This window comes from Anomaloglossus baeobatrachus, chromosome 1 (genome assembly GCF_048569485.1).
Source record: "Anomaloglossus baeobatrachus isolate aAnoBae1 chromosome 1, aAnoBae1.hap1, whole genome shotgun sequence".
NCBI lineage: Eukaryota > Metazoa > Chordata > Amphibia > Anura > Aromobatidae > Anomaloglossus > Anomaloglossus baeobatrachus.
In genome coordinates, this window is record NC_134353.1 from 384287204 (window position 1) to 384308947 (window position 21744).

The 21744-nt window shown below is 43.8% G+C and overlaps 1 protein-coding gene across 1 annotated transcript in view; it reads right to left on the reverse strand.

Moving 5' to 3' along the window:
- Positions 1-19866, reverse strand: part of ACER1 (alkaline ceramidase 1) — a 46955-nt gene extending 27089 nt beyond the window's left edge. Inside the window, exons 1-2 of the mRNA XM_075352534.1 lie at positions 19784-19866; positions 7186-7279 (exon numbers count right to left, since the gene is read on the reverse strand). Coding sequence (XP_075208649.1) covers positions 7186-7278 — 93 coding nt within the window. The 5' untranslated portion in view covers position 7279; positions 19784-19866. The remainder of the gene's footprint in view (positions 1-7185; positions 7280-19783) is intronic.
- Between the last annotated feature and the right edge of the window lie 1878 nt (positions 19867-21744).

The following is a 21744-nucleotide window of genomic DNA, read 5'->3' on the forward strand; positions in this document are numbered from 1 at the left end:
TCGCTCTCTCTCTTCCCTCTCTCTCTCTTCCCTCTCTCTATGGTCAGTACAGAAATCTCTCTATCGTGGAGGGGTGAGAGGGAGTAATAAATATGGAGTCCCTAATGTGTCTGTGTATTTTATTTGTAATAAAGTATTTTTTCTCTGTGTGGTGTCTTTTTTTAACCCTTTATTGGAGATTCTTAATGGCCGAGTCAAACTTGGCTTGACATTAAGAATCTCGGGCTTTATACCAGCTGGTAAAACAAAGCTGGTATTAACCCCCTATTGCCCAGTGTGCCACCTGGCACCAGGGCCACTGGAAGAGTTGGATACAGCGCCAAAATATGGCGCTTCGATGAAAGCGTCATTTTTTGAAGCAGCTGTGGACTGCAATTCACAGCAGGGGGACAGAAAGCTTGGGCCACCCTCGCTGCGGATTCCAATCTCCAGCTGCCTAGTTGTACCTGGCTGGACACAAAATATGGGCGAAGCCCACGTCATTTTTTTTTTTTTAATTATTTCATGAAATTCATGAAATAATTAAAAAAAAAAAAAGGGGCTTCCCTATATTTTTTGTTCCCCTCTGGGTACAAATAGGCAGCTGGGGGTTGGGGGTAGCCCGTACCTGCCTGCTGTACCTGGCTAGCATACAAAAAATATGGCGAAGCCCACGTCATTTTTTTTTTTAGTTTTTAGGCAAAACTTTAAAAAAAAAAGGTCTTCCCTGGATTTTCCATTGCCAGTAAAATCAGTGGGGATTAGCAGCCAGTAGCTGCTTGGGTTACTCTTAGCAATAGAAAATGCAGCTGGAGCCCACGCATTATTTTTTTTACCCGTAACCTTAGGGTTAGGGTTATGTGTTTGGGTTTTTTGTTTATTTTTAATTTTTTTAATGAAGTTAAAAAAAAATAAAAATCGACATGGGCTTCGCCCATCGAGCGCCAGACCATTTTGCTGCTCACTCATCCCTACTCCTGACCAAACAGCCAGCAGAACAAGTAATCAGATAACTCCAGTGTCAGACGACTACTTGTTCTGTGTCCCCCTGTCTCTCTGCATCCATCGCAGCGTGTGTGGGCTGTGAGGTCAGCTGAGTTCAGTCCGGCGCTGGAGTCTCCTGATCTGAACTCAACTGACCTCACAGCAGCGCAGAGTGTGTGGACTGTGAGATCAGGAGTCAGCTGACTCCAGTGCCGGACGATAAATTCTGTGTCCCTCTGCAGAAGGATCCGGTAAAATAACAATTGCGTTTGCATGCGCTGCACATTTAATCCACAGGATCCGGTCATATGCGGTTTGCGTTTTTTTGCCCACAGGCAAAAAAACGCTGATGGGAAAGTAGCCTGCAAAATGCATGCCACACGGATGATACGGACGACACACAGAGACTAGGCAAGAGGGGAAAAAGCAGTCTCATGACCCCATCATTTTTTTCCCCCCAATTATTTATTTTTTTCACATGTTGCGCCGGCTAAGGCTGCTTTCACACATCCGGTTTTTGCTGAGCGTCACAATACGGCGCTTTGCAGAAAAAACGCAATAGTTTTTTTTGCCACCAGTTGCGTTTTTTCCGCATAGACTTGTATTAGTGCCGTATTGTGCCGCATGGCCTTGCGTTGCGTCCGTTTTTTGCCGGATGCGGCATATTTAGCCCATGCGGCGGCCGGATGGAACATTGTCTGGCACGTTTTTTGTGCGGCGAAAAAAACCGCACCGGATCCGACACGAAGCGGTGCAATTTACAATGCAAGCCAATGGACGCTGGATGCGGCGTCCTGCGGCGTTTTTTTGCACTGCACATGCTCAGTATCAAGCCGCATCCATCAAAAAACGGATGGGCCGCATGGAAAAACTTATGCAATGGATCCGTTTTTATACGCCGCATCCGTTGCATAGGTTTTTGAGCCGGATTGAGCTGCACTGCAAAAACCGGATGTGGGAAAGCAGCCTAAGGCTACTTTCACACATCAGTTTTTTGGCATCAGGCACAATCCGGCGCAGAATATGAAAAAACGGATGCGCCGGATCCTTGGAGCATGCTCAGTTTAAAAAAACAGATCCGGCGGCCGTATCCATTTTTTGCTGCATTAGGCCATAGGCTTCCATTGTAAATCACGCTGGCGCGATGCGGTTTTTTGTCAGAGACAAAATACGTTACAAGAGACAAGCCGGATGAAACACAAGGCCATCAGGCACAAGCTGGCGCTAATACAAATCAATGGGGATAAAATGGATCCGGCGCCGGATCCGTTTTATCCGTTTTTTTCTGGATTATGCCTGATGGAAAAAAACTGATGTGTGAAAGTAGCCTAAGGGGTACTTTGCATACTACGACACATCCGGCGTCGCTGTCGATATCGTAGTTTGTAAATCCTTTATGATATGATTAACGAGCGCAAAAGCGTCGTAATCGTATCATCGGTGTAGTGTCCGACATTTCTATAATGTTGCTGCAGCGACGGTACGATGTTGTTCCTCGTTCCCCTGCGGCAGCATACATCGCTGTGTGAGAAGCTGCAGGAGCGAGGAACATCAGCTTACCTGCGTCACCGCAGCTCACACCGGCTATGCGGAAGGGCGGAGGTGGGCTTGATGTTTACGTCCCGCTCATCTCCGCCCCTCCGCTTCTATTGGCCATCTGCCGTGTGACATCGCTGTGACGCCGCACGACCCGCCCCCTTAATAAGGAGGCGGTTTGCCGGCCAGAGCGACGTCGCAGGGCAGGTGAGTGCATGTGAAGCTGCCATAGCGATAATGTTCGCTACGGCAGCTATCACAAGATATCGCTGCTGCGACTGGGGCGGGGACTATCGCGCTCGGCATCGCAAGCATCGGCTTGTGATGTCGTAGTGTGCAAAGTACCCCTTAGGGGTACTTTGCACACTACGGCGTCGCAGGTGCGATGTCGGTGGGGTCATGTCGAAAGTGCCGCACTTCCTGCGTTGCTCTCGACATCGTAGTGTGTAAATCCTAGATGATACGATTAACGAGCGCAAAAGCGTTGTAATCGATCATCGGTGTAGCATCGGCGAATTCTATAATTACACTGACGTGACGGTCCAATGTCGTTCCTCGCTCCTGCGGCAGCACACATCGCTGTGTGTGAAGTCGCAGGAGCGAGGAACATCTCCTACATGCGTCACCACAGCTCCCGTCGACTATGCGGAAGGACGGAGGTGGACGGGATGTTTACATCCCGCTCATCTCCGCCCCTCCGCTCCTATTGGCCGCCTGCCGTGTGACGTCGCAGTGACGCCGCACGACCCGCCCCCTTAATATGGAGGCGGTTCGCCGGCCAGAGCGATGTCGCACGGCAGGTGAGTGTATGTGAAGCAGCTGTAGCGATAATATTCGCTACGGCAGCTATCACAATGATATCGCAGCTGCGACGGGGGGCAGGGACTATCGCGATCGGCATCGCAGCATCGGCTTGCGATGTCGTAGTGTGCAAAGTACCCCTTAGGCTGCTTTCATACATCAGTTTTTTTGCCATCAGGCACAATCCGGTGAAAAACGGATAAAGCCGGATCCGTTTTTTCCTGCATTGAATTGTATTAAGGGTGCTTTACACGCTGCGACATCGCTAGCGATTGCTAGCGATGTCGCGAGCGATAGCACCCGCCCCATCGTTCATGCGACATTTGGTGATCGCTGCCATATCGCTACGGTAGCATCACACACACATACCTTTTCAGCGACGTCGCTGTGACCGCCGAACAATCCCTCCTTCAAGGGGGAGGTGAGTTCGGCGTCATAGCGACATCACTGCGGCGTCACTAAGCGGCCGCTCAATAGCAGAGGAGGGGCGGAGATGAGCGGCCGGAACATGCCGCCCACCTCCTTCCTTCCTCATTGCCGGTGGACGCAGGTAAGATGATGTTCGTCGTTTCTGCGGTGTCACATATAGCGATGTGTGATGCCGCAGGAAAGACAAACCACCAGCGGCATGCACCACCAACGATATTATGAAACGGAGCGACGTGTCAACGATCAACGATTTTTAACGCTTTAGCGATCGTTGATCGTCGCTCCTTGGTGTCACTCGCTGCGATGTCACTAACTGCACCAGATGTGCGTCACTAACAACGTGACCTCGACGATATATCGTTAGTGATGTCGCAGCGTGTAAAGCACCCTTTAGCGCCGGATTGTGCCTGATGCCCTTGCGTTGCATCCGTCGTGCATGGATCCGGCGAGATTTATGTGTCCAGCTGTTGAAAAGGACGCAGCATGCAACGTTTTGTGGCAGCGGCAAAAAAACGGACAGCGCCGGGTCCGGCGTTATGTACAATTAAAGACTATGGGCGCTGGATCCGTCGTAAAGCGGCATACAACGCATTACAGCAACTGATTCCGTTTTTTTCTACTGAGGATGCTTAGTAGCACAACGGATCCATCCAAAAACTGAAGGAAGTGATGGAAAAAACTGATGCAACTGATCCGTTTTTCACCTGATCCATTGCATCAGTTTTTACACCGGATTATGCCTGATGCCAAAAAACTGATGTGTGAAAGCAGCCTTATCATAATTTCAGTACACACACACACACACACACACACACAGACAGGAACTATATGAGAATAAGCAGAAGATAGACGCTTTCTTCCCCTGGTTGTGCAGAGCTGGGAGCTTCTGCTGTCTCTATTATGATTTCTCTCAGTGCTTCCGCAGGGAAAAGGCAGAGAGGAGTCTTTGGGTGGAGAGCTGAGTAGGTGTGTTAGATAGGTCCTAAGAATTATAGGAGTTGTAAGAACTGAACCCAGGAAGTCAGGAGAGAGATTAACCCCATCATAGCTGGAGGCAGAAATGAGGATGTGCTGCTAGAGCACAATAAAAGGTAATATTGGTGAAATAACATAATAGATGTGTGGAGAGGCACATATTAGCAAGCTTTATGAGAAAAAAAATAAATCAGTTTTGGTAACTGGACAACTTCTTTAAAGGGAACCAATCACCAGGATTTTTGTATATAACCTAAGGCCAGTGCTATACTGGCACTATCAGGCTGATTCTCCACATACCTGTATTGGTCAGCTCTGATATACAGGTTTTGAAATCCAAAAAAGTAAAGTTTATAAAATCACCAGCTTCTTGAGTGACAGCAGCTGAAGATCAGATAATATCTGGGGGGGTATTCATTGTTATCCCCTCCCCCTGTTAGAATTAGCATAAGTATTATACAATCGATTTAACTTTTCACTAGCAGGACCTGTGCTGAGGTCATACCCATGTGACCAGAAGGAACGGGGTCTGAGCCAACAAAGCTGGTACCAGGAAGCAACATTTTTCTGTTGGCTGAGGCCCCGTCCTTTCTAGTCACATGAGTATGACCTCACACAGGTCCTGCAAGTCAAACATTAAATCTATTGTATAATACTTATGATAATTCTAACAGGGGGAGGGGATAACTATGAATACCCCCCCAGATATTATCTGATCTTCAGCTGCTGTCACTCAAGAAGCTGATGATTTTATAAACTTTACTTTCTTGGATTTCAAAACCTAAACATCCGAGCTGACCACTAAAGGTATGTAGAGAATCAGCCTGACAGTGCCAGTATAGCACTGGCTTTAGGTTATATATGAAAATTCTGGTGATTTGTTACCTTTAATGGCTAACAAGAAGAGAACAATAATTTTTCAGACTCACAGTTGGCACTGTACGTAAACTGTAGTTAACTGGAAATTCTGGAAATTCTGAATTGTGGAAGCTGTCTTCCATACATTGGATAGAGGGTAACTTTCTGATTGTTGGAGGTCTGACTGCTGAGACCCTTACAGATCCCAAGAACCGGGAAAATCCCCATGTGAATGGAGCAATAGTTAAAAAGGTTGTGCACTATTTGGACAACCCTATATCATTCCACATATTTGCCCCCATTAAAATAAATACTCATACTCACCTACCATGCCGGTACCATTGCAGCGGCACTCACTCTCCTGGGGCTCATGTGAGGTTGTTGCGTCGTGTGAGCCCTGTCCCAATCAGCACCAGCTTCATTGTCCCCGCCTTCGTGGACAATGAAGCCAGCTGTGACTGAGTGCAGGCCTCACCTGACGCAACAACCTTACGTGAGCCCCAGGAGAGCAAGTGCCAACACCACTGGAATGGCGCCAGCATGGAAAGTGAGTATAAGGTTTTTTATTTTAATGGTGGCAATCATGTGGAATGAGAAAAGGTTGTCCAAGTAGTGAAGAACCCCTTTAATCATGTGCACTGCCACTCCACTCAATCTTATGGGAGTGCTGAAGATTAACGAAGCGCAGGAGCTCTCCCTATTTCCAGCAGTCCCATTAAGGATGAATGGAGCAGAAATAAATATTCATTACTGATCACTGATTCGGTCACTTGTCTGAAGTCAGTGTGAGTCCAAGTAAATGGGAAGTAATCCCTTATTGTCATGATTGACTCCTGGCTCAGCTGGAGCTGAGCCTTTTTTTTAGTTTCACTTCTGATGCAAGTCACGTTAGGGGTTAATCCTTTCTGCCTCGTTCTGGAGGTCAGGCTGCTTTATTAGGGCACTGTTTCTCTTGGACTTCGCCAATGATACTTCTGGCTCTGCTGTGTTCTGCTCTTGAGTGACCTGTTGTCTGCCCTGCCCCCTCCTCACCTCCGTGTTCACCTGACCTGTTAACCTCCTCTGTTGTCTGTTTCCATCAGTGTCTCTCCCGCTGTCTCCCTGATCGCTCCTTATCTGTTTACCTTTATTCTGTCTTGTCTTCCCACTCCCCCTCGCTTCTAGGCTCTGATTTCCCGGCTACTGACTATTTGCTTCCCTCTGACTACGTTTAGACTTTGCCCTTGTGTACTTACAAGACCTCATGTTGTGACACGGCTTTCTGACGATTCTACTGCCATCTGGTGGGCTTGACTAGTATTAACTCTGCTAGGGAATTTCCTGCTCATACGTTTCCTCCACTTTTACGCCCCCTAGTGGTTTACCAGCTAACTACCTTCTCAGATTGTTTCAGGAATCCTCTCAGTCCCACATTACTGCGCTGTACTGCTATTGTACATCTTAGAGTACAGCCTGACACTTATCTAACACAAAGGGGATAACTTTGAAAGGTCACAACTGAGCCAAAAAGCAGCTAAATAATTGTACATAAGCATTTCATACAGGGAAGGCTTACATCAAATTCTTATGCACTTTAAGGATAGATAGTAAAGCAGAAATCTGCAAAATCTTGAAGGAACTCACCGTGTTGAAGTATTCTGCTACATATTCTGAATGTAGGTAATTTCCTTCACACCAGTCAATCTCTGAACTATGCCTTGCAAATATACTTGGCATGCTAAATTGGAGAGACAATATAAACATAGTATTGCAGGTTTAAAAAGACTGCTATCTTTTGTTCTACACATTTAACATCCACACTTTTGCACAATCAGGCATTCATGAAATTTATTTCATTAGTAGAATATGTGATAGAAATTGTATCAGAGTCCTACATTCCATTACCCTCTGTCTAAAAGATATTGGCAACTGCTAATTTATGCTGGGAGGAATCAAACATTAACTACTATATGTAGTATTAATGAAGATAACAGACTGGTTTCAGGGAATCATAAAAACCTCCATATGTAACAACTGATAGCATGATGGCACATTGATACATTGTGTAATTCATCCAGAGACAAAGAAAACCAGGGTATATCCAGAATGGACATGAATATCGTGAGAGAAATAAAAGCTCAGTATCTTTTAAAGAGGCACAGAAAACATTTTTGTCTATATTTTGTATCCTTTTTTTATCTGTAATGTCTAAAGGTTATTTTTACTCTCAATATGGCATTTGGTAATCTTTTATAAGACATGTGTTCTGCATGAAAAGAAGTTAAAGAGATATTCTTGTAAAAAAGATTTATCACCGATTCACTAATTCGATTATTGCTTGTTGATTCTTTAAACAATATATTGTCAATGCTTTGACTTTATCATTAAAGGGGATTTCCACTACTCTAACCGATAACCTATCCATAGGATAAGTCATCAATATCAGATTGAAGGGGGTCCAACTCCCGCCATTTGCTACCAATCAACTGTTATTACTTCCGGCAGCTGGATGTAAACAATGTACGGAGAATGAACAGCAAAACTCCGTACCCTGCTTAGTGGCCACCGCTGGGTATTGCAGATCATCGCTTATTCATATACAGTACTATAATGCTTCCCACCCATGCTGTCATGGCAGTAAGACTCTACACAGCTTATTTTAGGAGAATTGATCTCTTCCCAAAGCTCTGCCATGCTACTGAAAAATTTAAAATTGGTCATTGTCCTAGTTTGCAGACCACATGTTTTTTAATATTGATTGCTTTCACAAGGCAATAATATTTTTAGTAAATTTGAAAAAAAATTAGGGTCTATAATTTAGGCTTTAGCAAATAAATATTAACCTCTTTGTTCTGTTCACATTAGAAGTGTGGCTTTTACTAGAAGCCACAGTGCCTGGATCTGCTGAATGATTGACATTGAAGGTGCCTGACAGGTTGTGATTGACATTGAGGGTACCTGGCAGGTTGAATAATTGACATTGAAGGTACATGCCAGGTTGAGTGATTGACATTGATGGTGCCTGACAGGTTGAGTGATTGACATTGAGGGTCCCTGACAGGTTGAGTGATTGACATTGAGGGTGTCTGACAGGCTGAGTGATTGACATTGAGGGTCCCTGACAGGTTGAGTGATTGACATTGAGGGTGCCTGACAGGTTGAGTGATTGACATCGAAGGTGCCTGACAGGTTGATTGCTTGACATTAAGGGAGCTTAACAGGCCCCATATCTTCTACTGAGGTTATTGAGATTCCACCAAAGTGTCATTTTCAAGGGAAAAGAGTACTATTTCTCTTTTCATGAACAAAAGTAATTTGCAAGGGAGGAACAACAATGTAAACTGAGCCTTTGCTATCTCTCTGGTTTTTAAGGCAACAATCCCATCTTAAGGCCATGGACATTTAAGGAAATCTGTCAGCATGATTTGACATCCCAAAGAATTTATATGCGCATGTAGCTCTTTCAAAGAGAAGTCAAGCTATACCTTTACATGGCCAGTCCACTCCTTCATTACTGAGAAATCAGCATTTGAACTAATATGCAAATTAAGTTGAAAAGTTATTGTAGATCTTAAGCCTAGTCACTCTAGCTCTATTCCCTGCCCAGTGCTGTTTGCCCCTGCTTGAATGACGACTCTTTTGCCTCAAGTCACCCAGAATATTGTTTATCAGCCAAGCAGGAGGAGGTAGCAATGGGTGGGGAATAGAGCTGGAGTGACAGAGGCTTCAGATATGCAAATAAAGCTTAGGAGCTATTGATATATCAATTTATATGATGATTTCTTAGTAATGGAGGACCAGACAGGCCATGTAAATGTATTGCTGGACTTGTCTTTGAAAGAGATACATGAGGTGTGAAATCCTCAGAAAAATGACCCTTATTAAGTAGGGAATTGGTCACTGTCAAGACTGCACTGATTGCAACACTCTGCCTAAACATTGTATTGAATATGTAGAATGACTCAGACAAGAACATTTTTTTATTATGCTAGATAAGGAAGGACAAAGTACAGCTCATACTCGTGATAGCATCTGTGTTATATATAATAGTGATCTATTTAGAGTGTATGGCCACCAACGTTTTGTAAATTTTGAAAAGTACTTAGCAGGTGAGTTATGCATACGATTTACCTATAAAATGGCTGAACGCACTTCAAACATAAATATACTACTCTTATTTAACTCAATGGGATCTGTCTAAATCTGTAAACCCTCATCTCCCCTTGTGATAGCTGCTGGTTAATAAAATCCCTTATGATAGCTGCTAGTTAGTAAAATCCTACATTAAATAAGCCAATCAAAAATATAACAAAAATAAGAAAATGCCAACTCTGCAACGTAATCTTATTTTCTCGCATTGTAAAATTATTTTTCCTACACTCCAGTTGGCTTAATTAAATGGTAAAATCCGTATTGTTGTTAGATGGGGGGCTCTAAAGCTCCCATTATGGGTATAATGAAGCCAAAGCTTCACCACAGAAATCACACCAGGGCAGTATACTTACATCTAGGAGTTCCCACCTGACACTTATTCAATATTCTAGCATTAAGCATTTCCACCATGCTATCGCATCCAGCCTCAATCACTCCCTCTATCTGGTGGTATCATCCTATGTCCAGCTTAGCACCTAACACTTAATTTATCTTTCCACCCTAGTATATGCCAGTATATGCACATCCAGATTTGCTCTTCTGTGCAGGGCCACTCACAAAAGCCAGCATCTGAAGATCTACTTTTCATTGCTGTTTGCCAGACCAGGTGCTATTGGACCAAGCTAGAGGATAGGCGCGAGCCACATACTGTATTACAGTCTCGCGAGCCACACGTGGGTATCTCTGCAGTATAGAGTGTAGCCAAAGTATTTTGCTTCTGAATGAGTTGTTCTAGGTAAGAATAGACACAACAAGAGAAGAAAAAGCAACCGCACATGTATCAGATGCACACCAGAATATAGGATAAAAAATTGACTTTATTGTATACCAATGTTAAAAACATTTAAAAAATACAAACTAACAAGCCACCAGATGTGGGGGCAAGAGTGCCCTGGGCGGAGCAAGTCACAACAGCATAACAATGGTAATCACATGCATGAGTACAACAATCAAAAAAAGGTTTTTGCTGTGAAAAAAAGGTGTGCCAATATATAATACTGAATGCCCAACAGTGTTGGATCTGGACAACCAGGGGTAATGGAAGTAACAATTATATGCAGTGTTTTGAGAGAGCAAGAATGAATATAATAATTCAAAAAACAGGATCACAAAAGCATGAATTACGCAAGTGATGAAAGGATACAATAATCCAAAATATACATCATAAGTACGTCAAGGAGGGTAAATCTAAATAGAAGATTACCATGCCGAGTAACCTGATTAAACTCCCTGAACCTGTATGGAAAAGTACAGTGCATATAACCTATGTATGTAGCAGGAAATTAGTACTAACAAGCATCTGCACAAAAGTCTGGTTGGAAAATACAATACCCCAAATGGTTAATAAAGGTTATGCAGGAAGGCACAGAGATGGCACAGGGGGATGCCCAGGGCAGGCAGGCCGACGCGTGTCGCCGCCTAAGCGGCTTCCTCAGGGCAAGTTTTTTTGATTGTTGTACTCATGCATGTGATTACCATTGTTATGCTGTTGTGACTTGCTCCGCCCAGGGCACTCTTGCCCCCACCTCTGGTGGCTTGTTAGTTTGTATTTTTTAAATGTTTTTAACATTGGTATACAATAAAGTCAATTTTTTATCCTATATTCTGGTGTGCATCTGATACATGTGCGGTTGCTTTTTCTTCTCTTGTTTTGTCCATTCACCCTACCGCACCAGGTAGCACCCTTCCTGCCATTATTCTTTTCCTATTTCAGAATATTGGTGCGCTCCTATCAAAATTCATACTGTTCTAGGTAAGAATACTCTAAGGGGTACTTTACACGCTGCGACATCGCTGCCGATATATCGTCAGGGTGACGTCGTTAGTGACGCACATCCGGCGCTGGTAGCGACATCGCAGCGTGTAACACAAATGAGCGACGATCAACGAGCACAAAAACGTGCAAAATTGTTGCTCGTTGACACGTAGTTCATTTCCATAATATCGGTGATGCTGCAGATAAAAATGTTGTTTGTCGTTCCTGCAGCAGCACACATTGCTATGTGTGATGCCGCTGGAACGACAAACATCTCCTTACCTCTGTCCACTGGAAAAGGAGGAAGGAAGGAGGTGGACGGCATGTTCCGGCCGCTCATTTCCTGCCCTCGTTTTCTATTGGGCGGCTGTTCAGTGACGCTGCTGTGACGTCACAGTGACGCTGAACGAACCGCCCCCTTAGAAAGGAGGCAGTTCGCCGGTCACAGCGACGTCGCAGAGCAGGTATGTGCATGTGACGCTGCCATAGCGATAATGTTCGCTACGGCAGCGATCACCAGATATCGGCCGTGCGACGGGGGCGGGTTCTATCACGCTCGACATCGCTAGCAAATGCTAGCGATGTCGCAGCGTGTAAAGTACCCCTAAGTCCATCTGATAATATCTAACTGCATATAGTCTAAAAATTGCTGGTGTTTAGCTTTGGAACATCTGATTACACCCTCTAATTTGTTATGGCATTTTATAATAGACTTCCTTATGTTATGGGCTCTGGTCAAGGGCTTACTGCCACATTGTCTGTCTGTATGGGGCCCGTGAGTCAGGGAGCCAAATGCTGCTTGTTACGGGCCCTCCTCCTGCATGTCATTACAGTTTAAGTGGTGTCCACATAGTCAGCATGTGAATATGTTGGATTTGAGAGGTGGTGTTGGGACCGAGGGGACGTCATACAAAGTGGGGGGCTGTACGGCCCATTATACTAAATGGGGGGCTGTGAATGTATCATACTGTGTGGGGGGCTTGGGTAACCATCATACTAAGTGAGGGCTAGCATATTGGGTGGGGTGCTGTGGAGCCATCATACTGACTGGAAGGCTGTGGGTGCTATCATACTGAGTAGTGGGCTGTGGGGGTCACCATAATGAGTGAGGTGCTGTGGGGACCATCATGCTAAGTGAGGGGCTATGAGGTAACCATATTGAATGAGGGGCTGAGAGGGCCATCACACTGAGTGAGGCGCTGAGGGGGCCATCATGCTCAGTGTAGGGTTGTATGGGCTATCATACTGAGTGGGGGAATGTGGGGGCATCATAGTGATAGGATGCTATCATACTGAGGGAGGGCAATCATACTGATTAATTGTTAGGCCTTCATACTGAGTGACAGGTTGTGGGGGGTCAACATACTGTGAAAGGGGCTGTGGGGACCATTATACTAAGTTTGGGGCTCATGAGGCCATGACACTGAGTTGGGGCTGTCAGGGCCCTCATACTGAGTGGGGTCCTTTGGGGGCATCATATTGAGTGGGGCCATCATACTGACTGGTCATCACACTGTGTGGGGTTCATGATACTGTGTGAGGTAACTATAAGGACATTATACTGTGTGAAGGCCCTTTGGGGGCATCTCATGCCTTGGGGTATTATTACTGTGTAGGATGTACTGTGTGGTGGGCTGTGGGGTGAAACTCATTGTGAGGTTATCATACTCAGTGTGTTGGTGGGTGCATCATATGCTATATGGCCATGAATGGAGTATCGTGGAGTATCGTATGTCCTAAGAAGGACATAATAATACATTTAATTCTAGCTGTTTATAAAAGTTGGAAGACTTGACCATACCTACTCCATCAAATATACGGTATATATTTTTTTATTTTCATTGTGGGGCAATAAGAACTTTAGCCATGAGACCTGTGATTTGTATGTAAGCTCCCGCTCTGGCCATGAAGAGATAGTAAAATCAGCAAACGTTTGCCAGGCTGAAAACTTGGTAAGGGGTGCTTCACACACAGCGAGCTCGCTGCCGAGATCGCTGCTGAGTCACGTTTTTTGTGACGCAGCAGTGACCTCATTAGCGATCTCGCCGTGTGTGACACTGAGCAGCGATCTGGCCCCTGCTGCGAGATCGCTGCTCGTTACACACAGCCCTGGTTCGTTTTCTTCAAAGGCGCTCTCCCACTGTGACACACAGATCGCTGTGTGTGAGAGCGAGAGAGCGACAAATGAAGCGAGCAGGGAGCAGGAGCCAGCATCTGGCAGCTGCGGTAAGCTGTAACTAAGATAAACATCGGGTAACCAAGGTGGTTACCCGATATTTACCTTAGTTACCAGCCTCCGCAGCTCTCACGCTGCCTGTGCTGCCGGCTCCGGCTCTCTGCACATGTAGCTGCATTACACATCGGGTTAATTAACCCTATGTGTACTGTAGCTAGGAGAGCAAGGAGCCAGCGCTAAGCAGTGTGCGCGGCTCCCTGCTCTCTGCACATGTAGCTGCATTACACATTGGGTTAATTAACCCGATGTGTACTGTAGCTAGGAGAGCAAAGCTAAGCGGTGTGCGCTGGTAACTAATGTAAACATCGGGTAACCATACCCGATGTTTACCTTAGTTACCAGTGTCCGCAGCTTGCACGTCGCTGCTGGCTGGGGGCTGGTCACTGGTCACTGGTGAGATCTGCCTGTTTGACAGCTCACCAGCGACCATGTAGCGATGCAGCAGCGATCCTGACCAGGTCAGATCGCTGGTCGGATCGCTGCTGCATCGCTAAAGTGTGAAGGTACCCTAAGAGGTTGTAATATTTTACAGCATTGGAACTTCAATTATTTCTATCCAAAAATGTAGTTGATTTTCTGCTTACAAGTCTAGAACTGCAGACATGGATATACAGTATGTAATATGTTAAATACCACAAACAGTAATGCTGTCAATTTAGAGATGAAGGTCAGACAGCCTGAGGATACATAAAAGGTGAGAATTGTCCATAGCATAGCTTTGGGGGAGGGAGTAAGTGTAGGATAGAGGGTAATTGCGACATTGGCTAGGAGCTAAAATGGCAACAACCATGTGGTAACAGGTGCGGGGCAATACAGTCATATGATAAAGTTTGGGCACCCCTATTAATGTTAACCTTTTTTCTTTATAACAATTTAGGTTTTTGCAACAGCTATTTCAGTTTCATACATCTAATAAATGATGGACTCAGTAATATTTCTGGATTGAAATGAGGCTTATTGTACTAACAGAAAATGTGCAATCTGCATTTAAACAAAATTTGACAGGTGCATAAGTATGGGCACCCTTATCAATTTCTTGATTTGAACACTCCTAACTAAATTTTACTGACTTACTCAAGCACTAAATTGGTTTTGTAACCTCATTGAGCTTTGAACTTCATAGGCAGGTGTATTCAATCATGAGAAAAGGTATTTAAGGTGGCCACTTGCAAGTTGTTCTCCTATTTGAATCTCCTATGGAGAGTGGCATCATGGGCTCCTCAAAACAACTCTCAGATGATCTTAAAACAAAGATTATTCAACATAGTTGTTCAGGGGAAGGATACAAAAAGTTGTCTCAGATTTAAACTGTCAGTTTCCACTGTGAGGAACACAGTAAGGAAATGGAAGAACACAGGTACAGTTCTTGTTAAGCCCAGAAGTGGCAGGCCAAGAAAAATATCAGAAAGACAGAGAAGAAGAATTGTGAGAATAGTCAAGGACAATCCACAGACCACCTCCAAAGACCTGCAGCATCATCTTGCTGCAGATGGTATCACTGTGCATCGGTCAACAATACAGCGCACTTTGCACAAGGAAAAGCTGTATGGGAGAGTGATGCGAAAGAAGCCGTTTCTGCAAGCACGCCACAAACAGAGTCGCCTGAGGTATGCAAAAGCACATTTGGACAAGCCAGTTACAATTTGGAAGAAGGTCCTGTGGACTGATGACACAAAGATTGAGTTGTTTGGTCATACAAAAAGGCGTTATGCATGGAGGCAAAAAAACACGGCATTCCAAGAAAAGCACTTGCTACCCACAGTAAAATTTGGTGGAGGTTCCATCATGCTTTGGGGCTGTGTGGCCAATGCCGGCACCGGGAATCTTGTTAAAGTTGAGGGTTGCATGGATTCAACTCAGTATCAGCAGATTCTTGACAATAATGTGCAAGAATCAGTGACGAAGTTGAAGTTACGCAGGGGATGGATATTTCAGCAAGACAATGATCCAAAACACCGCTCCAAATCTACTCAGGCATTCATGCAGAGGAACAATTACAATGTTCTGGAATGGCCAGCCCAGTCCCCAGACCTGAATATCATTGAAAATCTGTGGGATGATTTGAAGCGTGCTGTCCATGCTCGGCGACCATCAAGCTTAACTGAACTGGAATTGTTTTGTAAACAGGAATGGTCAAATATACCTTCATCCAGGAACTCATTAAAAGCTACAGGAAGCAACTAGAGGCTGTTATTTTTGCAAAAGGAGGATCTACAAAATATTAATGTCACTCTTATGTTGAGGTGCCCATACTTTTGCAATGGTCAAATTTTGTTTAAATGTGGATTGCACATTTTCTGTTAGTACAATAAACCTCATTTCATTCCTGAAATATTACTCAGTTCATCAGTTATTAGATATATGAAACTGAAATAGCTGTTGCAAAAACCCAAATTGTTACAAAGAAAAAAGGTTAACATTAATAGCGGTGCCCAAACTTTTTCATATGACTGTATAAAGGTGGATGGCATGCGAGCTATTGTCGTAGCTAAGATTGGGTGTTAGGTAGTTGGAACAACTTGAAAAGTGACTCAATTAATTGGGAGATTAGATGGGTGAAATTAGGGGCTTTATAAGAAGAACTGAGAGAGTCGGACATCAGTATTTATCCTTTGCTGACAAGAAAACCCACCCAATTGTTTTTGCCATTTGGGTTTTGCACTGCAAAGCTGAGTTTTTGACCAAAGTTCTGCAACAAAAAGGCTGCAGTTTGAACTGCATAGTGCGGACAAGAAACCCAAATTCCCATAGACTTTGCTTGAAAAGCAGAACACAACCATTTTGGCATTAAACGCTGCAGTTGAAAAAGCAGCAAAAAAGCAGGTAAAAAGCAGGTAAAAAGCAACGTGCGGACATAGCCTTAAGCTTTACGTAAGGTGTGGACTAAGTTGGGGGACAATAGCTTAATGGCAGGTCGACTCCCAAGTAAGGGCTGGTTCACACTAAGCGACAGCGACAACGAGGTCGCTGTTATGTCACCATTTTCTGTGACGTAACAGCGACCTTGTAAGTCGCTGTTATGATCGCTGCTTAGCTGTCAAACACAGCAGAAGCAGCAGCGATCATAACCGCGAGAGCAGGGAGCCGCGCACACTGCTTAGCGCTGGCTCCTTGCTCTCCTAGCTACAGTACACATCGGGTTAATTACCTGATGGGTACTGCAGCTACATGTGCAGAGAGCCGGAGCCGGCAGCACTGGCAGCGTGAGAGCTGCGGAGGCTGGTAACTAAGGTAAATATCGGGTAACCACCTTGGTTACCCGATGTTTACCCTGGTTACAGCTTACCACAGCTGCCAGATGCCGGCTCCTGCTCCCTGCTCGCTTCATTTCATCACTCTCTCGCTGTCACACACAGCGATCTGTGCGTCACAGCGGGAGAGCGCCTTTGAAGAAAACGAACCAGGGCTGTGTGTAAAGAGCAGCGATCTTGCAGCAGGGGCCAGATCGCTGCTCAGTGTCACACACAGCGAGATCGCTAATGAGGTCACTGTTGCGTCACCAAAACCGTGCCGTAGCAGCGATTTCGGTAGCAATCTCGCTATGTGTGAAGCACCCCTAAATGTTGAGCCAATTCAAACATGAAGGTGAAAAGAAGATAAGCAGTAATCTGGGGAGCCAGTTGTGGCAGCTAGCGAGGGAGGATGATGTGTCTAGTGTGTGGGAGATGGAGATAGGCAGACCCCAGCTCATTGAGTGCTGTGAAGCGGTTGGGTAACCAATGATGTAACATTGTCAAGCTGTTTGCTTTTCATAGAAAGTGATGGATCATGGAAACCACACATTTTTGCCATTTAGAAAATTTAGATGTGTTTATTTTAAGGGTAGGAGGTAATTTGGGGGTGTTAATGATATAGAGGTAGCATAGGAATACAAAATACATATATACTATGCCGTGAACATGACAGCTACTGTAAGTCCCAAATAGCAATAACTACAAAGAAAACTGTCTAAACACCTGTATTTACATTGTGCAAATATAGTATATCACCAAATAATATATCTTTTCCTCTTTTAGTTTTAGAGCGAAAATGTAGGAGTAAGTAACTAAAAAGAACTACATGAAAAATAATAAATAAAAAAACATTTTTTTTTTGCTTGTAAATTGTAGGTTAGTAGACAGAAATGGATAGATACATTCATGGCCGAAAGTGTTGGCAACCTTGAAATTGTTCCAGATAATGAAGTATTTCTCCCAGAAGATTATAGCCATTACTCATATTTTGTTATACACATGTTTATTTCCTTTGTGTGAATTGGGACAACCAAAGAAAAACAGAAAAAAAAGCAAATAGGACATAATTTCGCACAAAACTCCAAAAATGGGTTTGACAAAATTGTTGGTATCATTCCAAAATTGTGGGTAAACAACTTTCTTTCAAGCATGTGATGCTCGTTCAAACTCTCCTGTAGTAAGTAACAGGTGTGGAAAATATGAAAATCACACCTGAAATCAGATAAAAAGGGAAGAAGTTAACTCAGTCTTTGCATTGTGTGCTCCGCACTAAGCATGGAGATGAGAAGAGAACTGTGTGAGTACTTGAGAAACAAAATTGTTGAAAAATATCAATAATCTCAAGGTTACAAGTCTATCTCCAGAGATCTTGGTGTTCCTTTGTCCACGGTGCACAACATAATCTAGAAATTTACAACCCATGGCACTGTTGCTAATCTTCCTGGACATGGACGGCAGAGAAAAATTGATGAAAAGTTGCAACTCAGGATAGTCTGGGTGGTGGACAAGTAACCCTAATCACGTTCCAAAGAAATTCAAGCTGTCCTGCAGGCTCAGGGTGTATCAGTGTCAGTGCGAACATTTAAATGAAAGTGTCAGTGCGCATTTTTGAATGAAATGAAACGCTATGGCAGGAGACCCAGAAGGACCCCACTGCTGACACAGACAAAAAAACAGCTAGACTGCAGTTTGCCAAAATGTACGTGAATAAGCCAAAATCCTTCTGGGACAGCATTTTGTGGACAGATAACACCAAGGTAGAGCTTTTTGGTAAAGTATATCATTTTACTGTTTACTGAAAAATGAATGAGGCCTACAAAGAAAAGAACACAGTTCCTACAGTCAAATATGGTGGAGGTTCAAATATGTTTTGGGGTTGTTTTGCTGCCCCTGGCATTGGGTGCCTTGATTGTTGGCAAGGCACCATGGATTCTGCAGATTACCAAAGGAGTCGCAATGTTTTGCCCAGTGTTAGAAAGTGCGGTTTGTCTCTTAGATCATGGGTCTTCCAGCAGGACACTGACCTCAAACATACTTCAAGAAGCCCTAGAAATGGATAGAAACAGTACTGCAGAGTTCTGAAGTAGCCAGCAATGAGTCCGGATCTAAATCCCATTGAACAACTGTGGAGAGATCTTAAATTTGCTGTTGGGAGAAGGCACCCTTCAAATATGAGAGACCTGGAGGAGTTTGCAAAAGAAAAGTGGTCCAAAATTCCAGTTGAGAGATGTAAGAAGCTTGTTGATGGTTATAGAAAGCAATTATTTGCAGTTATTTATTCCAAAGGATAAGCAACCAAATATTAGGTTGAGGGTGCCAACAGGTTTGGCTGGTCTCTTTTTAGGGTTTTGTGTGAAATTATGTCCAATTTGCCTTTTTTTCTATGTTTTTTGTGTTGTTCTAATACACACAAAGGAAATAAACGTGTACATAGAGGGATAGATAATAGATAGATAGATAGATAGATAGATAGATAATAGTTAGATGGATAAAGATAGATAGATAGATAGATCATAGAAAGATAGAGGGATAGATATACAGGATAGATAGATAGATAGATCGATAGATAGATAGAGGGATAGATAGATGGATAGATAGATAGATAGATAGATAGATAATAGGTAGGGCACGGCAATGGATAGTGTTAGATCGTATAACCAAGAGCTTTTCAGATTTTCAGTTATTCATTGGATAGTGTAGTATTAGAAACTGTCGACACTCCAATTAGCCGTGTACACAAGCACCGTTGCCAGCACCTCCCAATGACAGTTTGTGACAATTCATTCAACCACATACACATATTATACTTAGAATTGGCCGATCGTCGGGTACAGTGCAAGAAAAAGCTGTATAATCCATATCTACCTTGAAACTTGGGAGCAATCTGAAGGTTGGAGCAGGACAGTAGGAGCTGGCAGGAGAACAAGTTGCCGCTTTACTCTATTCTGTATGGGAAAGCCAAGAAAAGAGGGAAGCGAGCAGTGACACAGGGAACAGGTTATATGGGAGGTTAGATGGGTGTGACAGAGATAGTAAAGGGCTGGTATGTGTTGTCCCTTGTGTGTCACAGGTCATACCGGCTTATACGTTTCACAGAACACACAAAACAATTGCCAGAGATGGCTTTGTGTGTGCCACTGATAAAGCAGGCTGCCCATGCTGCACCAGGGCTTGTGTTTCAGACCAGTGCTGTGTCATTTGCTGGAAACCTCACCGTCATGCTATCAGAATAATTACCACTGAGTATAATAGGCTCGTGAGAGTGTGAATGAACCCTTATATTTTATTCTGCTGACCAGATGTATAACGTGCCTATAATATACAGTATGTGCATAAAATCAGGAAGTGGTGACTAGGCAACCCTTATCTTGTCTTATCATTGCCTTCAAGCCAGGCAATATAGGGCAAACACTGCCTGCTGACATGTACAATTCCCGTCTGATCTACCCGTTATGTCATAACATGCACAGTAACATGATATCATTATTTAGTTACAGTATACTGTATATCAGCTGTCGTGCACACGGATTGGCTTCATATGAATGCATATGCTAGTAATAAAGAAGCGTACTATATACAGTATTCTACACATCACACTACCCGGTGACACTAGGTACATTTGGTTATAAAGTACTGTAATATGTGGATGGGACACAATGTATCATAATCTACAAAGTCATCCTAAGGGTATGTGCACACAACGTCTTTTCCCGGTGGGCAAACTCAACGAGTCTTTCAAAAGGAAGACGCTTCAGGGAATGTTGCCATTTTTTTTCTCTAGTATCTCTTTTAGCATTTTTGTTGTTGTTTTAAAACACTTTCTCAACGATTTTTGACATATTTTTGATGTTTTTCCAGAATTTTTGCTGTGTTTTTCAAACAAAATCTCTGGCAAAATGCTTGGTCAGACGCCCGGGCATTAATTGAAACGTACCATTGACTTCCATTATAAGGTATAGAGCATCTTCAGAGTGAAGAATGGCCAGTTCACTTCTTTTAACCACTTGAGGTCTTTAGAAACTTGCAGCAGTTAAAATATGCTTAAAATATTGAATACATGAATGCAAGTTTTTTTTACATAGAAATGAATGTGTTCATTCCATTGAGCATTTAGTTAGAACGTTTTCAGGAGGAAAAAAGATGTCATGTGCATATATCCCAATGTTTTGTCTATTAGGGCTCATTCAGATGTCCGTGGATATCAGTCCGATCTCGGACTGCAATGCATGGATTGCCCGCAAGTCTCCCGACTAAAGCCTTACAGCCTCATAGAAAGCTATGGCCATTCTGTGCATTAACAGTCCATCCTCGGACCGATTGGCACAGACATCTGCATGAGCAATTAATAAGAGGGGTTGTAGTTTTCATGGACAACATTTTGGGGTACATATACAGTATAAGTGAGTATCCTACAAGATGAGTTACTTCATACACTATCTGTTTTAAATAGGACGACATAATGTTCGAGCAAGACTACGACCAAAAGCATACGTCAACATTGGCGAAGAAGTGGGTCAATGACAATGTAGTAGAGGTGCTGGATTGGCCCCGACAGTCCTCAGATCTCAACCCAATCATACACTTGTGGGTAGTGTTGAAAAAAAGCTTTATACATACCCTAGAGAGTTGACTAGTATGCACCAACATTGGGACCCTGTAAAAGAGACCTGGGATCAGATTTCGGTAGAGACATGCATGAATCTGATGGAGAGCATGCCCAGAAAGATGTGTCTCATGGATTCATGTCTTTTTACATCAAGAGATGTGCTCCTCAGACCATCCGGAGGGCATCACAGCCCTGGACCAGACCCTAATCAGAGGATAAT